Source organism: Pogona vitticeps, chromosome 1 (assembly GCF_051106095.1).
Source record: "Pogona vitticeps strain Pit_001003342236 chromosome 1, PviZW2.1, whole genome shotgun sequence".
NCBI lineage: Eukaryota > Metazoa > Chordata > Lepidosauria > Squamata > Agamidae > Pogona > Pogona vitticeps.
Genome location: NC_135783.1, coordinates 220,220,970 through 220,243,444, shown reverse-complemented (window position 1 = coordinate 220,243,444; position 22,475 = coordinate 220,220,970). Strand labels below are relative to the sequence as shown.

Genomic DNA, 22,475 nt, shown 5'->3' with positions numbered 1-22,475 from the left:
ACAGAAGCCCAATATCCCACATTCATAAACTTAAAGGTTTTTTTTAAAAGAATTGAAGGCGTTCACAGTCATTCAGTTCCGTCTCTGACAGGGAAACAAACCATCGTATCTCCATTTCCAATTCTGCCTGCTCTGGAGTTACCAGTTTACAATCTATGGGCAAAATCTAACCCAGTAATTTCTAGAAAGGAGAATGTGAGTTACTGCTTTGCTATAGCCAACATTAAAATTAAAGCACAGTGACAGCAATCATAAACTAATTGAGTTGGAAAGGGCTCCTAATGCCATCCAGTCCAACCACTCCCTGCTCAAGGCAGGGATCCAAATCAAAGCTGATCTGACAGAGGGTTGTCCAATTTTCTCTTGCATGCCTCCAATGTTGCAGCACTCACCACCTCCCGAGGTCATTGGTTCCAATCTCTGTATTACTAGTTCCTAGTTCCAAGACTACAATATTTTTAAAGAACTGTTTTCAACTGATTACACAATAGATAATTTTTTTTCAGGCTGTATCATGCTCCAATGACTAATCAGGATTTAAAGTTCACTTATTGCGTAGACCTGGAGCTCCAAAATAAAAACCAAAGTTACATTACATGAGAAATGCCATTTAGTATATCTTCCCCCCTTCCTCCCTTTGACAGTAGCAGCCAGAAGAAGCCCCAAACAGTACTGGGACTATACAGTACATGACGGAAAACTGCAGAATAGTCTGTACAAAATACCCTCCCTAGTAGACATTACATGCGAGAGAGAAACTACGCTTAGTGGCAATGAACATTTTCCTCTCATAGTTAATATCAGCATCAGGAGGTAAATTTTGACAGGATCATAATGTAATCTCTTTCTGGTATAATGTGAGCCTGATCTGAACCAGACCCACTCTATCGCTCCTAAGGGAAAACATGGGTGCTGAACGTTTATTTAATGTTGCTTCTCTTTTGGTCACATCCCTATTTCTACAGTGTAGAAAAAATGTAACAATTTCTTTTGTTCTTTATTTCTAATGTTTAGCTAGAGGCATTACAGTTAGGACCTAAGTATGTCACCCTGGAATTCTGATTAATTAAATTTACTCATTGCAATCAGTCAGGGATGTGAAAGTCTCAGTCATAATTTTCTTGTATTTCTCTGAATTCTATCTGCATGCTGTTTCCATCTTTTGTTTGTATCAAATTGCAAGACTTTGGTTTTCCTTCTCAAACGGGAATTTGTGCAAAAGTCCCACATGCATTAAGTTAATGCATTCATTTGTTGAGATCTTCTAAAAGCCCATTGTACAATTGTACACATTTGAAGATATTTACCTTTTTAATATGTGCACTTTTGTGTATGAAACGTTGCAGAAGCCTCACAAATTTGTACACAGGAGATGCAAAATGGGTAATCTCAGAAAGAATTGTGACACCATTGAATGTCATTTTCATTGCTGCGACCAATAAGAACAGTTGCTACAAGTGTGCACTGTAGAATTCAATGGGTCTGAAATACAGCTAACTCTTTAGAAAAATTCTTAAAAACCAAGCATGCAGTTAGCTCAAAATTATGATCATCTGGGTCAAAAGTATATATGTATACAAAACAGATGATACAACCTATAAGCATAGAGAGAAAGCTGAGGAGAAAGGATGCTTTAAGAGAGTATAAGAATTTGTGAAAACTACCCCTGCCATACCTATAGTGTGTTGACCAGCTGTAAAGGAGGATAATTTTCCTGTATTTTTATAATAATGGAAGAGGGAATTTGGCAAGCACTGCACCTACTAAAAATATCTCTTCTGTTCAGCTGTTACAGACACAAGAATTCTCCAGTACTTTGCAGTTGTTCATCTTAGCTTTGTCCTTGCAGCTGCAACATGAAAGAGCTGGGCCTTGTGGGTTATGTTTTAAGTCCATGTCTACAGTAAGCACAATAATGCACAAGCTGCCTACATGTTTCTTGACCTGGAGAGCCTGGACAGAGGTCTACTAATGCTGCTCATCTTCATCCATCCACTCACAATAGACACCCACAAGGAGACACACCCATAACTGATTATTTCATATAGAATCTTGAAATATGCTGACAGAATATATGTGTACTAGGCACATTTTTGGGTGGCATATTAGAAAGCATTGCAAGATTCACCCACATGTGTCATTTGATGCTGTACGAAGAATGTTACAGGTAGCTTTCCCTACTCTAATTAAACTGAAGTTTCCCTGCTGCTTTTTTCACCAGGAGAATAAAATCACATCAGACAGATGTGTATAAAGCAGACACAATTTTCTTCAATTATTTCTATCTGTGTTAGGGATAGGAAGTGTCTCCAGATGTTTTTTGATTGCAGTCCCCATCAATATGAGGCTAATACGCTGATGGGAAATGTGATGAAGATCCACTAAAATCCTCATTCTTGTTAATTTAGTTTGTCTGAACATCACAAGACACCTTGATGAGAAATTCTAAAAGCCGGCTAGATTCCTCATCTCCAGCTGAGAGCAAGACAAAGAGCTCTTTGCATTTGTTATTTGCATAAAATCTGTCATTTCTCTGTAAGATGTAAAAGCACAGCTGCACACAAAGGGCAATTGCTGAAAGCTGGTTGCTAAGAAAGATGCAAACAACCCATCTAGTGCTCTAAACTAGTGCTTTGAACTCATAAACACAGCATCAATTATTTTAGTTTGTGGCTATTTGTGCAATCTGTGCAATGGCATGAGCTGTGCAGTTTTCTGCAAAGTTGGGCAGCTTTGCACTAAATGTTGGAAGTGTTACAGACATCATGCTTGCCAGTGCAAGAATTCTGGCAAAAACACCAGGAAATTCCTTTCCATCCTCACCAAGAAGAATGTTACATTCTTATCTTTGCATGTAAGCAAAAGACAAGCAGGGATTTGTATCCCTGGGGAACATAATAAGACCTACAGTTCAAGAACATCTGGGAGGGTCTTCTACACTCCATCTCTGGAATCTAGGTTTTTGTTGTAAGTCATTCTATGCCTATAGGAATATATACCAGCACTCCTTAAGTTAGGCCTCTTCAGCCCAGTCCTCTCCAGTCATTTTCAACCACAGGTCCAATTATTCCTGATGCTGGGTAGGTTTAATGTGACTTAAAGTCCAAAAAGTCTTTTTTATATATTTATATTATTTATTATTTGTTAATCTAGTTGGCATTAGTAGTTGCCAAATTAAACTACCTATATACTTACCACCTTTCAAGAAATGGAGAATTGTTAATATGATACAGTGGCGAAAATTACATCAGAGACAGAACCATGTAAATAAATGGTTGTGCCTTGAGTTGGATAGAAATTTCCCAGTGCCATTGACCTTAGCAGAAAAAAAAGATGGCTTTAAAATGACATAAAGTTGAAAAAATGTTTCTAATAGTGCTATATATAGTGCTGGTAAATTTTGTGTGTGTGTGTTTTCTTAAGTACTGTAGAGTAATCCAGAGTACCCTAATGTTATTGAGTTTCCCTTGAGCTGTGTTTTGGCACATAATCATAGAATCATTGAAAGGTGAAGTTGGAAGAGGTCTACAAGGCCATCAAGTCCAACCCCCTGCTCAGTGCAGGAATACAATCAAAACATATCTGGCAGGTGATTATCTAAGTTTTTCTTGAATGCCTCCAGTGTTGGAATACTCACCAGCTCCCAAGGTAACTGGTTCCACTGTCGTACTGCTCTAACAGTTAGGAAGTTTTTACTGATATCCAGCCAAAATCTGGCTTCCTTTAATTTGAGCTCATTGCTGCGTATCCTGCACTCTGGAATGATTGAGAACAGATCTTGCCCTTCCTCTGTATTACAGCCTTTCAAATACTTGAAAAGTGCTATCATATCACACACCCCCCAGTCTTCTTTTCTCAAGGCTAAACATGACCAATTCATCCAGCCTTTCCTCGTAAGGCTTGGTTAATACTTCCAAAGTTTTGACACATATCCATATTTCTCAACTGATATGTCTGCTTCAGGCTTCACTTTATCACTGGATAAAGAACTTCCATAGCACGAGATTATCAAGTCACACAAATTGATACCTACAAATATTCATACTCACATCTATTGTGTTTTCATCGTCCTTCCCCTTCTTCCTCTCTTCTCAGTTTTTCTCAGTGACTAACTCTCAAACTGACATGCACACATATGATTCATATGAGCACTATTTAGTCCATCCCAACTAACACAGTGTATTTAAATTATTCATTTATTTGAAACATTTATCCCCTGCCTACTCTCAGAGAACCCAGGGTAAAAAACAGATATTTTTAAAATTCTAAAAAAATACTTCAGCAACAAATAAATCCATCATAAAAATCTACAAAGGAGAGAAAAAGATGAACAGACTTTAAAATACAATAAAAAGTTTAGATATAGCAATTAAACCATTTAAAAAAGCAAAATGTGCTGCTTATATACCACCCCATAGTGCTTAAAGCAGTCTCTAGGTGGTTTACAATTTAATTATATAGGCTTCACATTGTGTACTCCCCCTCCCTCAGTGAGCTGGGTACTAATTTTACTGACCTCAGAAGGATGGAAGGCTGAGTGTACCTCGAGCCAGTTGCCAGAATCCACTGGGATCGAATGCTGAGCAGAGCTTTGACTATAATGCTAGCCTTTAACCACTATGCCATGAACCTACTACAAAAAAAGTGGGGAAAGTAATACCCTAAGATATTTCCTTCAAGAGACAATCCCAGAACCTAGTAGTCCCCCCACCTCACTTTCAGTTAGGTATATATCTGTAGACTCCAAGACACAGAACAAAATAATCACATGCTCTCACTGTACACAGGCTTATTCTAAATTTCGATCAATGTTTCATCATTGCTCTGGTGGTGCAGCACAGTTTTTCCTCTGTTATGTCTTTTGCACTGGCAGTGTAACTCCCTACTTACAACTTACTACACAACCACCTAAGATAAAGACCTTAAGCATGGGTGATTAATGAACTTTGTTAACACTGGTTGACTGATTCTGGTAAGTTCTGAATGCATTGTATTCAGGAGGACAGAGTAAATTGCAGGCCCACTGACTCTAAAACATTTTTTATACCTAGAAGTTTTCCATCACTTGGGAGAATCTAGGCTGCCATGTCCATCTTCCCAGAGCACAGTTTCCAGCTGTTCACAGACAGTCATAACTCATAACACTATGTAAATGTCTGCAGCCCTTGTATAAAAATAAACTTTTTGTGGCCCTGTACATTACCAAGAGTTCCAGCTACCAAAATAATAGAAAGGTTATTTAATGTCTGCTTATGAACTACAGGTGAGAATAGATGTTGTTACATACAGTAGATTATCCCAAATTGCTGCTGTTGCTTCATGGGCGTTATGCTAGGCACAAAACAGCTGAAATTTCAAGCATATTTGGGTCAAGAAGCTTTAAAATGTGCTTGGGAATAACTTGCTTTGAAATCATTGAGAGTTCATTCCGTATAACTCTCCCTAAACCGAGGTGGATAAAACTGAAGACAGCTTTTCTTCGTAATCATCTGTTCCTCAAACGTAGCCCAGTTTTTGTTTTCTAAAGATGTATGGTCAGCATGACAAAGGTCAATGAAAGTAAGAAGATTTTGAAGTATGGTTGCCTTCTCCATATGCTACTGTCTGGAAAAGGCAGTTCCTCAGCCAGATGAATGAGAAATCAGTTACAGCTGGGTTCTGCTGGAAGAGTTTAGCCTCTTCTTCAGCTGTTAGCCAGTCAAGAATTGTCAGGTTACATGTGTTTTCAAACTTCTTTCAGCAAGGCTAGATAACCACGCTCAAAATTCAACATTCAAGGGTATCATGAGGACCTCAGGCAACTCTCTGGTGGTCCTGAGAATTTTTTTTTAAAGATAAATGGATTACAGTGAAGCCTACATGGAGACTATCCCTTCATGAAAGATGCAATTAAGGCTCCCTCTTTTTTTTTCAGGTCATTAATGTGAGTGACAGAAGAAATAGGAGCACAGAGTTATTCTCTTGCTGGTTGCAATAAATATCAGTCAACTGTGTTTTGTTGCACAGCTTAGCTATGTGTGGATTTGAGCAGAAACAAACACAATTGTCATGGGAGAGCCTTAATATGTGTGCATATGTCTCCCTTAGAAACATTGGACTCCTCCCAATCAAATCCTCAGTTGGTGATTATATCTCATTAGTTTCTGAAGTGAGCTAGCTTCCATTTGTATGTAGTCAGAGATTTCTTTGAAAACCATGCAAGGCATAGAACCCTTAATAAATGATATGTAATGTTCACATGATATTGTAACGTCACTATCATGTTATAGTAATGCATTCTGTAAAGCGACGACATAGTCTACACTACACTGAGACATTAATGGTTCATCGGTTCCTCCCTCCCAAGGATCTGCAGTAACCAATGATGTTTTTTTTTAAAAAAAAATGCAGCCTAAGGCCATATTTGTATCTTATGCTTCCAGTAACCTTAGACTTAACATCCTGAGATTTAGTCTGCCACTGTGGTATATGATTTATATTTTGTCACTCTACATCCCGTCTACTGCTTGGATTTGTTACTTTCTAGTTGATCACTTATTTGTTCTTTAAAATTATAACCTACCTTTTCCTCCAATAGCCAAGGAGGGGAAGAGAAAAAAGAAAGAAGAGAGGGCATAGTGGAATATACAAAATACAGTGTAATTATGGGGTAGACATCTATATTAGTGTAAGCTCACCATATGTGCAGAAAGTATTTAATTTGGAGTTGGCCTGGATAGAACTGACATTCATATGTAGTTAAGATAGTAAGAGCCCATAAGATCCAAATGTGCTAACTACCAGTTAATTTCCAACTGTTAGGAACATAATTTAAAACTGCATACATATTCACAAATGTAAGGCCTTTTCTAATACAAAAAATAATTCTCAGTGGTTCCAATATGCTGGATTCTCTCTCTCTCTCTCTCTCTCTCTCTCTCTCTCTCTCTCTCTCTCTCTCTCTCTATATATATATATATATATATATATATATATATATATATATATATATATATACACTGTATATACACACAGAGAGAGAGAGAGAGAGAGAGAGAGAGAGAGAGAGAGAGCGATTGAGAGAGAGAGAGAGTACTGTATCACTAGATCATAAGGAAGCAGAGGATTCAGTGTTAAACTTCCATTCATGAGGGCAACCAGTTAAAACAGAGCTCTAGTTTTTATCTGAGAAATTCTGAAAGATGTGTTGTTGTTATGCTGTTGACTAGATATACTGCTAATTATCATGGTTCTTTGCATGTATCAGAGACATGTGACTTTTTGATTAGTTGCGAAACTGTTATGGTTTGAAGGACATGGCCAATTCTCCAGTGCTGCCAGATTTGCATTTCATTTTTCTGCACCCTAAAATGTTTCAATAGACGTCCCACGGTGGTTTTGTCAAGAACTTTGCCATTTAAGAACAGTTTGAAAAGCCTCTAAATCTAAGCTGTTTTCATATTATTATATTCTAGAAAGTAAAACAACAATATTTTAAGTCAAAAAATCATTGCCCATGTTCAATGAAAGTACTAGCATTTCTAGGTCTTGTTTAGGCTTAAAAGAACGTAATGTTCGTCCTTTATTGTAAAACATCTTTGTTTTAAAATCATGGAAAAATGAGTTCGGTGATAAATATGTCTGTGTAATATTTTTCATTGCTAACAGTAGAAAGGTTTTCGGTATCTGTTTTTTATTTACACAATAGAACTTCAACAGTTTGTTGATTGGAGTCACTTGACTTTTTGGCTATGGGGCCCAAACAAATCTCAAACAAAATACATGAAAATAGTCATTGTAGCTTGTGAGATTTGATGACAACATTTAGAGAGAAGGCAATTGAACCGAGGGTGCTTCTTTTTAAAGGAAAAGGCAGGCTGCTCCTCCTGCAGTTTTTACAAAAGAAAGAAAGACAAGGAAAAAGACGTTTAAGGGTTTTGTTGAAAGAGTGGGATTGCTTTGTTTCTGATCCCATGATGAGTGAAAGAAATGTTTAAGAAAGATCATTTTACAGTGAGATTCATACTGAAATGTGAGGACTGTGACTCAAGCCAAGCCAAAAATTACAGCTCAGAATTAGGAGGGATAGACGTGGCTTGGGAATCCATTTTCCCACATTCCTGAATCTCAATCATCCCAGCTAATGTTTAAAAGAAAATAGAGTGGAAAACAATGAGGTCATTTTGTTTGGCTGGAAGTTAAAAAAAGAAAGAAAGAAAAAACTCTTAACAATTAGGAAGTAAATATTTACTGGGGACAACGGTTCATTTATAGTGAAAACACCTCATGAACGATAGAATTTTCATGGCACATTCTAAAACTTTTGTGGCACATCTTTTAAAACAGCTTCCAAGTATATGTTTTATGGTTTGTCACAATAAACCTTCCATAGAGGTCTTGCTGACATTGCTGTTACTATCAGTGTTTCCAATTTAAATGAAAACTCCTCAACTGGCAAAGTACTGCTACATAGGGAGCAGGGACCTATTGTTATGGTCCGCCCTCGAAGGCTACTGGATCCGATTGGATTCCAGGATGCCATGAGAGGTGCTATGGCAGACCTGGCGGGCGCTCCTGTCGAGGTTCTGGCTGACAGTTGGTTCGCCGCTGCGGTCAGGGCTGTAGACATGATCGCACCTAAACGCCCTCTCCGACGCAGAGCCCGCCCGGCACCCTGGTTTAACCAGGACCTCCGGGCGCTGAAGCGGGTCAGGAGACGGCTAGAGCGCAAATGGAGAAAGGACCCGACGGATTATAATTGGATAGCTGTTAAGGTCGCCACTAACCTTTACCTGGCTAAGGTAAAGGCTGCCAGTCGAGCGTACTTCGCTAACCGGATAAGCGAAGCGTCCAACCAGCAGGCGGAATTATTCCGTATAGTGCGCGACCTATCCGGAATTGGCCCGGGTGATGGGCCTCCCCCTAGTCTTACACCGGACCAATTTGCAGCATTTTTTAAATCTAAAGTGGAGGCCATCCGCCGGGACCTGTCTCCTTTTTTGAATACAGTGAGTCGAGCTGAGATGTCCAGCGCTCCGTCTTGCCCGGTAATTTTTGACACATTTCAGCCTGTCACGCCTGATACTGTCGCCAGGGTGCTTGATCGCTGTCGTGCCACCACCTCCTCCCTTGACCCCTGTCCGGCCTGGCTAATCAAAGCAGCCAGGCCTACAACAACGGAATGGGCCACTGCAATAATTAATGGGTCTTTCCTGGAGGGCCGATTTCCATCTGCCCTCAAGGAGACACTCATTAGGCCCATTAGGAAGAAACCAAGTTTGGCGGCGGACACAATTGGCAATTATAGGCCCGTCGCCAATGTTTCTTTCCTAAGTAAGGTGGTGGAGAGGGTGGTGGCCGACCAGCTTCAGGCGCACCTGGACGAAACAGATGCCCTGGATCCGTTTCAGTCGGGCTTCAGGCCGCGCCACGGCACAGAAACGGCATTGGTCGCCCTGTGTGATGACCTACTGAGAGAGGCCGACGGGGGCAACGTGTCCCTGCTGGTCCTCCTCGACATCTCAGCGGCCTTTGATACCATCGACCATGGTATCCTCCTGGGGAGGCTCTCCGAGTTGGGAATTGGGGGCCTTGCTCTGGCCTGGCTCCGTTCCTTCTTGGAGGACCGTCCCCAGAGAGTTCAGCTTGGGGAGAGTATCTCGGCCCCGTGGAATCTCAATTGCGGGGTTCCACAGGGGTCGATCATCTCCCCAATGTTGTTTAACATCTATATGAGGCCGCTGGGTGGGGTCATCAGGGGGTGTGGAGCTCGGTGTCATCAGTATGCTGATGATACTCAGCTCTACATCTCATTTCCACCTTCCGCAGGAGATGCCGTTCTGTCCCTCCAGTGCTGCCTGGGGACCGTACTGCAATGGATGCAGGAGAACGGGCTGAGGCTGAACCCGGACAAGACGGAGGTACTAAGGGTGGGCGCCCCCACAGTCGGGGGCTTGGGAAACTCCCTCTCTTTTGGGGGGGTGACCCTTCCTGCTAAGGATGGGGTCCGCAGCTTGGGGATCCATCTGGACCCCGCGCTCACTATGGAATCCCAGGTGGCGTCGGTGGTCCGAACCGCCTTCTACCATCTTAGGCGGGTAGCCCAGCTGCGGCCCTATCTCGATGTTGGGGCGCTCACCACTCTGGTGCATGCGCTCGTAATCTCAAGATTAGACTACTGTAATGCGCTCTACGTGGGGCTGCCTTTGAGGCTGTTGCGGAAACTTCAGGTGGTGCAGAATGCGGCGGCCAGACTCCTCAGCGGGGTGAAAAAATTCCAACACATCTCACCCACTCTGGCCGCATTGCATTGGCTGCCCATCAGATTCCGCATCGACTTCAAAGTGTTGACGCTTACGTACAAAGCCCTAAACGGTTTAGGGCCTCGATACTTGGCGGAACGCCTTCTACCACCAAGATCTACCCGTGTCACTCGCGCGAGCCAGGAGGTGAGGCTGAGGAGCCTAACGCCGAGGGAGGCCCGGAAAGAAAAGACAAGAAATCGGGCCTTCTCGGCGGTGGCTCCTCGCCTCTGGAACAACCTTCCCCCTGATATTCGCGCGGCCCCCTCGCTCGGTATTTTCAAAAAGCAATTAAAAACATTGATGTTTCGGCAGGCCTTCCCTCCTAATTAATTCCGATCCCCTTCTCTTTTCTTTCCTAATGTTTTAACCCAACGGTTGAAAGTTTTTATTATGTAACTCTTTTGTTTTTATAGTGTCACCCCATGTTGTAAGCCGCCTAGAGTGGTCTATCGACTAGATAGGCGGGATATAAATAAAATAAATAAATAAATAAATAAATAGGCCTTTGTAAGGCCTAGGCAATGTTGATTTGTCTATTTAACTACAAGTCTGCATGCTGATAAATGTGTGATATTTCAGCTCTAACTTTGCTAAGGTTGGCCTTATCCCTTACATGTGGACAGCTAAGCAAACATTCTGCCACTAATCAGCTGCAAGAGGATCTAAGAAAATGCTGCAGCTTATCCATTGGCGGAAAATCAAAATGCACTACAAACTGCAAAATTGTGAATGGCATGATTGTAGTGATCATACTACAAACAACTTCATATCCTTGTTCAGGCATTATGTGTTGTAGGTAAAACTGGCAAAAGCTTGAAGGCTTTCTTGGCCATTGGCTGGGCTACTGTGATGTTATGGAATGTTCACAAGCAAGCTGTTTTCTGATGGAAAGTAGCAGACTAGTGATGATGTTTCCATTATGTGAAAGGGAAAATTCAAATTGGTTGGCTGAAAAAACCTTAATTTTTTCCATAAGGTTTATGGGGGCCTATAGTAAGGCTCCTAGACAATTCTTTATAACTCACATCTCCTTTCTGGCCCTTCCTTCTTTTTTTAGGACATAGACACACCGTTCCCTTTCCCTAAACCATCATGAATCTCACAAAACCTTTCCACAAGACAAAACGATTTTCAAACTAAAACTGGGATGGATATTCTCCGTGTTTTGTTTAGATTATTTAGCCCCACAGCAGTAGGAAGACGTAATATTTGGCATCATCTGGAGGGACAGATCAAGTTCTTAAGATTCACAAGATTGTTGGAAAGGAGAGAGGCTCTCAGTGAACTTATATTTAAATATAGGATCCCCACCACTACTCCCCCATTAGATTTTTTTTCTCCATCCCTTTAAAGAAGCAAAGGGCACAGTTACCCTGATGATTTGTATCAGCTTCAGCTCTAATGTTTTTGAAATCACATTGAAGTCACATGGTTTTTGTATTGCTGTGTGCCTTCACTTTTGAAAATTCTTATTCTGATGTTAAATTGGGCATTAAACCATTTCTGTAAACTAGATATCTAATTTTAAATCATCAGTATTATTTACAAGGTTTCAGCTTTTCTTTGGTGTTAATTTTTTATTTTTTTTAATACATTTTAAGTGGCGTAGTGCTGAATTGACATTTAAATTTTCTAAACAACTTATAAAAACAAAGAAAGAAGAAGGAGCAAGTGTTTACATTTTACATTTTGATTTAAACACCAAGTTGGCTGTAAGTCTTTAGTATGTGGCTAAATAGGATTCAGTAGATTTGTTTTGGAAGTACCTGGCCTGAGACATTAAATTAAGAAGTTAATGTAGGAAGATCCCCAAGCAGAGGCAGATAAAAGAACTCTTATTCAAAGTAACTAGGTTACTATCTAAGAATAAATATAATTTGATGCCAGTATATTAATATGAGCAGTCACTAACAAAAAGCCGCTGAAATCATCTCAAACAAATACCCTGTGAAGTCAAAATGTATAATTCTCCCAGGACTAAAGGTTAAGATAATGAGAGAGATGTTTGAACAAGATCTTGAGACCAGATTTTTTTTAAGCTATGCAGTTTGGGACATTAAATCATATTTAAAGAAACAATCAACACCTTCATCTTGAGAGCTAGTAGATATCTTTTAGTATTTCACAGACCAATATACAAAGTAACAGTGCCATGTTTTCTAAGGCCCACTTGACTTCACTCTCCAGGATGTGTGGCTCAAGGTCAGCAACTACATTGTCTGGGTTGTCCGGAACATCCAGATCTTTCTGGTATAATTCCTCTGTGTGTGCTTGCCACCTCTTCTTCATGTCTTCTGCTTCTGTTAGGTCCCTACCATTTTTGTCCTTTATCATGTCCATCTATGCACAAAATGTTTCTTTAACATCTCCAATTTTCTTGAACAGCTCTGGTTTTTCCCTTTCTATTATTTCCCTCTATTTCTTTGCACTGTTCATTTAGGAACACCCTCTTGTCTCTCCTTGCTATTCTTTGGAAATCTGCATTCCATTTTCTGTAACTTTCCCTAACTCCCTTGCATTTTGTTTCCCTTCTCTTCTCTTCTATTTGTAAGGCCTTATTAGACAGCCACTTTGCTTTCTTGCATTTCCTTTTCTTTGGGATGGTTTTTGTTGCTGCCTCCTGTACAATGTTACGAGCCTCTATCCAAAGTTCTTTAGGCACTCTGTCCACCAAATCGAGTTCCTTAAATCTGTTCTTTACTTCCACTGTGTATTCATAAGGGATTTGGTTTACATTATACATGAGGAGCCTAGTGTTTTTTCCTACTCTCTTCAGTTTAAGCTTGAATTTTGCTATGAGAAGCTGATGATCAGAACCACAATCAGCTCCAGGTCTTGCTGACTGTATAGAGCTTCTCCATCTTTGGCTGCAGAGAATATAATCAATCTGATTTCGATATTGCCCATCTGGTGATTTCCATGTCTAGAATCGCCTCTTGTGTTGTTGGAAAAGAGTGTTTGTGATGACCAGCTTGTTCTCTTCACAAAACTCTATTAGCCTTTGCCTTGCTTCGTTCTGAACTCCAAGGCCAAACTTCCCTGTTGTTCCTTTTATCTCTTGACTCCCTACTTTAGCACTCCAGTCCCCTAGAATGAGAAGAACATCTCTCTTTTTTTTGGTGTCAGTTCCAGAAGGTGTTATAAGTCTTCATCGAATTGGTCAATTTCAGCCTCTTCAGCATCAGTGGTTGGTGTATAAACGTGGATTACTGTGATGTTGAAAGGTCTGCCTTGGATTCGTATTGAAATCATTATATCATTTTGGGATTCTATCCCAGTACAGCTTTTCCCACTCTTTTGTTGACTATGAGGGCTATTCCATTTCTTCTACTGTATTCTTGCCCACAATAGTAGATATGATAATCATCTGAACTAAATTCGCCCATTCCTGTCCATTTTAGTTCACTGATACTGATGCCCAGGATGCCAATGTTCTTGCTATCTCCTGTTTGACCACCTCCAGCTTACCAAGGTTCATAGATCTTACATTCCAGGTTCCTATGCAGTATTTTTCTTTGCAGCATCAGACTTTCCTTTCATTTCCAGGCACGTCCTCAGCTGAGCGTCCTTTCGGCTTTGGCCCAACCACTTCATTAGCTCTGGAGTTACTTGTACTTGTCCTCCGCTCTTCCTCAGTAGCATGTTGGACGCCTTTCGACCTGAGGGGCCCATCTTCCAGCGTCATATCTTTTAGCCTTTTGTTTCTGATCATGGGTAATTCTTGGCAAAGATACTGGAGTGGCATTGCCATTTCCTACTCCAGGTGGATTGCATTTAGTCAGAACTCTCCACTATGACCTGTCCATCTTGGGTGTCCCTGCACAGCGTAGCCCATCGCTTCTCTGAATTACTCAAGCCCCTTCACTACGACAAGGCAGCAATCCGTGAAGGGGCAAGTGACCGTAGCCTAACCTAAATTGTTTCAATTTCTCCATGTATTTCATGGATCATGTGCAGAGTGTGCCTCATCCCTAAATTTCAGGAGGAGACAACTCTGTCCTCGTTATAAGTCATATATGCATTTTCCTAATAGTATTTTGAACATATTAAACTGAACTGTTCAGTATGCTTCAAATGCATAATTATCAGAGGTGTAAAACTGTTCTATCCAAGCTGCAGCATTGAGTAGCAATGATAAATTAATGTTGGCAGCAACATTTGAAACAAGGTTTCTGTATCTTAGTCTTCCTTCTCTACATCACTCTAGCACTCCTCTTCATTCCTGAATGCCTGTGAAATGTGTATGCACCTAACTATAGAATTTGAAACATTAGAAGCACAGAATTTAGGATGTGAAGGAACATCCAGTGCCTCATTTATGTTTAAGACAGGCTGTCTCAACACATCAAGACAGTCTGTCTAGGATTCTTCAAATACCACAAGAATTCTTACCTCCAGGGTGAGACCAAGACAAATGTTTCTCCACTATGGTTTGTATAATTTGCACAAAATATCTCGATAATGTGAGAACTTTGTCCAATGTAGCACGAAATGTCTCACCATCCTCATGGGCAAGAAGATTGTTGCATGTCTTCATTTTTGCCTGAAAATACTAGAGAAGCAAGAATTTGCACCAGTATACCAGCATGGAGGGTCATGCTGTAACTGACCCTGACATCTGAGTGTTCAGCCTGGAGGCAGGCGGTGCATCATGGCCTCTCCCAATTTGAAGAGACCCTTCTCCAGCAGGCCGAGGCAAAGAGGAAGTCACAAAAGCAGCAAAATCAAGGAGCTGGACAGGGGACAGATTGGATTTGTCTTCAGTGCAGAAGGGATTGTCACTCTTGAATTGGCCTTCTCAGCCACATTAGACACTGTTCCAAGTCCTCCATACAGAGCACTTTATCATAGTCTTTTGAGACTGAAGGATGCCTAATGCCAATAATAAAGACAAGGAACATCTCTGAAGAAGGGGGGAGGCATTTAATCCCTAATGCAGCACTAATACGGTTGGCAACATGGGGATTTAAATCTATGCTGAGGATTTAGCCCTTTACTCAGGGAGGACTGTCAGCTGGTACTCAAGAACTGCTGGACCAGAGAATGGGGCAAGGTCTAGTCCGCAAAAGGGAGGAGGTGCCCAGATGGAAAATCCAATCAGTTTCAGTTTCTCTTGCATCCAGATTTTTCAGACTCAACCATAAATTATCTCCTGCACTGTGCTGATGTGGTAAAGGTCCATAGTCTTCTATGCTGCATTCTTATAATGCTTTGTTTGAACAGAGCATTTGTTCTTTAGAATACAACCTCGAATTCTCTGCAGAATATACATGCCCCATTCAAGACAGAAGTTCTTACTCTGGTCTGTAGACCACTGGGAGCCCACGATTTCCACCCAGCAGATCATAGTAGTCTGATCGTCTCTATATTTTATTTGATTTCTAATTTTGTCTATTTCATGTGTGTCCATGATTTTGAATTGTGCAACACTTTGATATGAATAAAGAAAAAGGCCCAGATCTATGAGTTCCTGGTTGGTGTTTGGTATCTGTTGGGATGAAGAAAAGGTGGTGGAATCCCCATCTCTGGAAATGCAAGGCTGGTAGTGACTGAAATATCAGCTTCTTGTCTTAGGTGAGACACATAGCTTTCTGAAGCATCATACAGCAGAGGGTATGGTAAATAAAAATTTAAAAAGCATGATCCAAGCTCACTATTATTTAATAAAGGTATTTCTATATATGGCTCATCTTCTGAAAAGGTTTTTATTATTATTATTCATGTCCTAGATATAAGCTGGAAGGCTTATAAGATTTATGGTGGGAATGAGTTGCAACAGCTGTATTATTCCTTGCCTGAAATTTTGAACACTGTTTGGATTATGATTTCTGGTTCTATGTCCATCCTCTTCTATGATCTTTCAGACAAAAAAGGGGAGGGGAAAACATTGATATACTCTAGGGGAAAGCCAGTGATCCGTTCCAATGATAAATACTATTTTGAAACATTAGAAGGTCAGTATATACTAAATGGAGTCAGATTTTCTGGCAGTGATTGCTTGTTATTCCAGAATGTTCTTTACCTCTAAAAGTGAATGCCATCCCCAAATAAGAAACTTTGAAAAGACTTTTGTTTTATCTCCCTCCTTCCCTCACTATTTGAAGCCTACCATGAAAAAATACTGATTGTTGAAGAGGGATGTTTTCATTCTTGATAAAGGTGCTCTTAGAAGTTTAAGTTGTTTTCTTTGAAAATGGTTCAGAAGCTTAGAGCAGAAGAACGTTAAAGATGGAATGTCTTTAAAAAGTATGCTCTCTTGCGCTCTCTCTCTCTTACTCAAACTCTCTCCCTCCCTCCCTCTCTCTTTCTCACACACACACACGGCCGAAATCTATTTCCAAAATAAGTAGTTTCTAATCCAGCTGGGATAATGTGGTCATAAAAAGGATGTCCAAATCCACCAATTTATATTGGTTTGGCTTGGCTTGGCTTTCAAAGAATTTAGAACAGAAAGGCTATGGCATGTATGCACAGTAATTGGGATAGTGCTGTCAAACTTTTTTTCCCTCAGACTGCCCTATTTTGTAATGTCCAAATGGAAAAAAAAATCTTTCAGATTACTATAGTTTGACATATTCACTTTCTTAGCAATACCAAACACTTTTTAAGAATTACCAATCATAGATTTCCATTATCACTAAAACCTGATGTTGTATTTAAAATGCCTTCATTTAACTGCATAGTGTGGAACAGATCCTGTCAAATAAGTTACATTAGTCTTCAGTAAATCTGTGGTGCAGGCATATGTACTGCAGATGTTTGATGTGCTCTGTCTTCTGCATAGCAAATTACTCCTCATGTCTTAATTGCAGAGAAAGTGTACATTTATAAGGTGCTGAACTTAATAATGGTTAATCTTAAAGACATTCCCACTTAGCTTACTTTTCAATCCAAAAGAAAATTTGATTGACAAGCTCTGATTAAAAAGGCGCCTGAGTAGCATTATACATAGGTTTAGTCAGTGCTGAGGTACCTCTTCAACATGGTTGAAACAGAAATGGGGAATTTACTCTGGACAGTCTGCTGCAGGAAGGAGCCATATGATTCCCCACTATTTACTCCCAGTCTCTTAATAACCAACAATCCTGTGCTGTCAAGTCAGTTCTGATTTATGGTGACCCTTTTCTTGGTAGAATATCGGTATATTTAGAAGTGATTTACCATTCCTTTCCTCTGTGGGTGCCCTGGGACTGTACAGCTTGTCCAAAGCTGCACCGCTGGCTCTTCTGGGATGCACAGTGTCTGTGTGTTTGTGCGGGGGGGGGGGATTGAAGTCTCAACCTCTGATTCCACAGCCAGATACCTAACATACTGAGCTATCCAGCCAGCAACCTTGTAACTATATTCTGAGCAATTTGAGGTATTATCTGTGTATAGCTGGGCCAGCCCTACCATTCAACATAGCAAAATGGCTGACTCAGGCAACAGTTTTGGAGTGTTATGAAAGGAAACAAACTTCTCCATTATTTATTTATTTATTTATTTATTTATTTATTTATTTATTTATTTATTTATTTATTTATTTATTTATTTGTTGTTGTTGTTGTTGTCGTCGTCGTCATTGTTGTTGTTGTTGTTGTATTTTTATAGCCAGCAAAGGAGAGAAGACGTGTGATTATGGCATTTTGTGACCTTTAGAATCATAGAAATGTAGAACTGCTGGATAGCTTAATGGAATGGACACCAAACATAATCTAGTTCAACTCTCTGTCAAAGCACAGAATTCAGATAAACTCTCTGACAGATGGTCATCCAACCTCTGTTTAGAAACTTTCAGTGAAGTGGAATCTACCACCTTCCCATATAGTCCAGCTCCTAGTATAAGGAAGCGTTTAATTGATATGTCTTCATAGTCTGAATCCATAGGTTCTACCTCTGGAGCAGCAGAAAATAAGGTGGTCCTATCTTCCACATCACAGCCCTTCAGATGTTTGAAGATGGCTATCATAGCACCTGTTCATCCTCATCCAGGTTTTGGGTCATGTGAAAAAACAAAGTGGTTAACTTTAGGTACTAAGCATCTTGACTTGGGTGAATGACAGAGTCTGTTTATTGCTTTGCTCCGTTACTAGTCATGCTACAAAACCCTTAGATTTTCCCATTCAAATAACAAATAATATTTCACACAGAATAGTTGTCTTGTGGAATTCCAAGCCCACTGGAATTTGCTCATAGAGATTCTCCATCTTAACTATTCAGTAGAAGTAAAGTGTGGGACGTGATCATTTCTGTTCAATGGAAACTGTTTATAGGCATGAGTGGTGTGTACTGTATGTCTCAGTAATCCCCATAAATTTGAGCAATTACTGATTTAGAAGCAATGATATTTGCCTCGTCTTCAAAGAAAACTAAAACAAAAAGGCAATATCATGTGAGTCTGTTCTCTCCAGTGAATTATCACCACAAAGTTCACTGAAGTATATATTTCACCGTATTTCTTAGGACATTTATATTTTCTTGACAGACATCTTAAGTATAATACTCACAGAAGCCAATATGAAGTATGTTTTCCTTTTGCAGGTCTGGATGTTGATGGAATATACAGAGTCAGCGGCAATCTGGCAACAATACAGAAGTTACGATTTGTTGTCAATCAGGGTAAGTGATTCCTTTGCCCTGTAATGTTTTGTTTAGTACTTATCTGTCTGAAATGACAATACAATGGATTTTAGAAGCTGTGGTACATTAGTGGCATAGAATGATGAGCGGCATGTTGCAGAAGAGACATGTGCAGAGACATTGCAAGCAGCCAGAAAACGGGTATAAAGAGAGAAGAAGAACACGAAGAAGCATAACATAAAGAAAGCAAAATGATAAAACCAGGAAAGAAAAACAAATGCACTCGGGAATTAGAAGATGATACTGAATGTACAGCAGAACTGAGTATTTTTAAAAAGACAGAAATGAAATTTCGGTATCAGGTGAAAAAGAGAGAAGCATTAAGAAAAGTAGGAGAAGAATAAAGGAAAGCCACTTGGGAAATTATGTCCTGAGAGTGAGGAAGAATGGCCAAAGTATTGCAAGTCAAAACTGTTTAATTGTCCCATTTATCATTGGACTATGCAATACTATCAAAATAATGGTGTAAGACCATCAAAATAGATCTAATATTCTTCAGTAGATTCAGGTAGTAAGCAAACAAATCCCAAAGGCCCTAATGCAATTTATGAGGTGAATGTACATCAGCTGCCCAATTCAAAAGTCATACAAGAGAGGGTTTGAAAAGTGTACATGGCAGTACGGCCTTAAAAGGGGGTATATTTGGCTAAGAAATGAACTGTATACAGACATAACAGCTTTCAGTTTTTCAGTTCTTTCCTTAAAGTGTAAGAAAAGGCTTGCTGAATCAGACTGAAGGTCTATCCACCCCAACATTCTTTTCACGCAGCAGCCAATAAGTTTTCTATGGATCGTGCTAGCAATACATGACTGCAACCAAACCTTCTGATTCACAGATTGCCATCCTGTTGGCTGTAGAAATGGTCAGAGTTGTACACCTGAGTACTGATTCTTAGACCCTCCATAGCATCCACACAGTGAAAATGGGTGCTAAGCAGGTATGTTTTACAAGTACAGAATAGCATACACACATATACAGAGTAGAGGCAGCCTGGAGCAACTTCCTTTAGAGGAAAAAAGTTACACAACACAATCTTAAAACTGACTTGGAGAGTGTACATATATTCTTGGTTGTGCTGTATGGCATGGGATTGTGGACTTTTCAAGACAGATGATTATTCAAAAAAGGAAGAAAAAAAGTGTGAAATGTAGCTATAGTGCAGGATGGTCAGACTGAGAGTTGACCAGTGAAGAAGGACTGATATGAGTGAATAAAGATCAAGAAATCGTAGAACTCATAAAATGCAGAAAGCTAGAATACTTCAGCATTAAAGAAGGACTCTGGAAACTGGTCTGGATGCAACACAGTGTCAGTGTTTAGAGCTGCCATATCTGAAGTCAAAATAGCAAGGGTGACATCTAACCTCTGGTAGAAGAACAATTTATTTATTATTATTATTTATTTTATTCATTACATTTATACCTCGCTCATCTAGTGCTGAGGCACTACTCTGGGCAGCTAAAAACATTTAAAAACAAAATCACAGCTACCCATCCCAACTCACAAGGCATAAATAGCGAGATCTGGAAAAGCATTAGACCCCAAATATATATATCCAGGTTTCTGTTTATATATATAAAAGAAACCTGGGTGGCCAGTCAAACCAATAACCACTACATGGAACCATGAGGATGTTGCAGGCCAACAACAAGGTAGAAGAACATTTTATTTACATCCTTTACTGATAATACCTTTAGTTGAATAAATGTGGCTTTGGTTCCATTTTGCCAACCATGAAAATAGTCTTTTCTCCTGATTCTGACTAATTGGCAGTGTTTCACAAATGTAGGAGGCTGCCAGGTTTATGGCTTGAGTCTGAAGGTTTCTGAGAACTACAACTTTCATGTGCGGGCTATTCACAGAAGTGTTCTGATTTGCACAATTGCAAATTGAATGGAGGTCTCACAATCCAAGTTTGTCATGTAGGTAGCTCCTGCAGAAGCACTGGTTCACATAAAGAAAAATCACTTCGATTGGATCCCAACAGACCCACAAATTCTCAAAATGTTTATAGGGGGAGAGAGTGTGCTTGCTTTTCATGGGTCACAGTCGCTGGCATATGACAGGTAGAATTCTCCACTCTCTTTAACTGAAGAGTCAGTTTAACTGACTTAACTTGTTGAAGTCATATCATCATTACCACATGGCCACCCGTCACAACAAAATCAGACCATACTTACCTTAAATGTTTCAGTAAAAGAGGTGTAAATGAGTAAATCAGCTTTGTAAATGAGTAGTCACAGATACACTGGGACATTTGTTCTTTTAGGCATTTATAACCACATATTGGATTTTTATCTGCTTTCAACTATTTTTATCTTTACATTTACTTTACTATGCCGAGTTCTATGAAACAGTGTTACAAGTTCTTGCTTTTTGCTACTCTTTCCTTTCGTATGCTTGAGTTAAGGGGTTCTGTATTTTGTTCTGTTCTATGACATGTCCCAGTTTTGAGGTTCATATACATATGGCACATTTATTTCTAAAGAATAGCCTCAAATTACGAATACAACTACAAGACATTTAAAATGAAAGGAGAAAAATCCCAGAAAGGATCAAATTCTTCCCCAATGTAACTCCACTGAAGTCTATTTAAAACATTTCTGTGAACTTGTCATCAAATGTATGCAAAAGATTTCATCACTTTGAGTTTGATGGAATTACACCGGGGAGGGACTAAGTCCTACATCTCTGTATGAAACTGAATTGCCAAATCCATCCCAAGCCACGAAGTCAGTTCAGTCGTTCAACTTAAAAATAAAAAAAGGAAGTCAAAGCTCTCATTTCGCCATGCAAGCTCTAGTCAGATAGCACTTCTTCATGTTCCCAGAAGGTCCTGTTTTAGATCTTCATTCTCTGTTCTTGTCGCTGTTTTAAAGTTCTGTGGAACAGACCGAGCTATTTGATCAGTCATCTCTTAAAGCATACGTGCCACCACCTTCATTCCTCTTGCCAGCCCTGCTGCAGTTTGGTATACAACAAACTCAGTTGCCGGGTGGATTGGGAAAAAAAATGTTCTTTTTAATCTTGTTGTGTTTCGATTTACTGTGCAGAAATATATATTGGCACTCGGTGGACAAGTTACCTGACAGCCAGACTCATGCACTGGGCAAAGCGGTTGACTGGGAGACAAGATAGTGGGAAACTGCCATTATGGAAGCCCCTGTAATCTCCTTTTCCTGAAGCTTCCTAAAGACTGGGAGCCTCTGTGCAGGCTGGGGACAATAATGGCCAATTATTCAAGTCTGTTTTTCTAATCTAATAAAATAGCATGATAAATGAAAATATTTGGTTAATTGATTATCGTTGCTTTTCTATTTTTTTAAAAAAAAATAGGTGCATGCCTGTTCAGGTTTATCACAGAATAAAGTGGATCATTTTTTCTGAGTGCCTAGGAGGGCTCTGTTAATTTGTTGTTTTGAAATTCAGTTGTTTTTTTGAGACTGAGCCGTAATGCGTTTCATAGCTGTGCAGGGTTATTAACAGAAATGTGCTTGGGTTTTTGGGACAACTGCCCAAACAAAATGAGGAAAGGGATATTTGTATGTTACTGAAGAGAAGATAACAGAGTA

At 39.9% G+C, this 22,475-nt stretch overlaps 1 protein-coding gene across 3 annotated transcripts in view; it reads left to right on the top strand.

Annotated features, from left to right (window-relative positions):
* The window catches only part of ARHGAP15 (Rho GTPase activating protein 15), a 541,978-nt gene that overhangs the window by 367,039 nt on the left and 152,464 nt on the right, over positions 1 to 22,475 (top strand). For all 3 annotated transcript variants that reach the window (XM_020784230.3, XM_020784231.3, XM_020784228.3), the window contains one exon: positions 18,804 to 18,881. In XM_020784230.3, the coding sequence (XP_020639889.3) occupies positions 18,804 to 18,881 (78 nt within the window). The remainder of the gene's footprint in view (positions 1 to 18,803; positions 18,882 to 22,475) is intronic.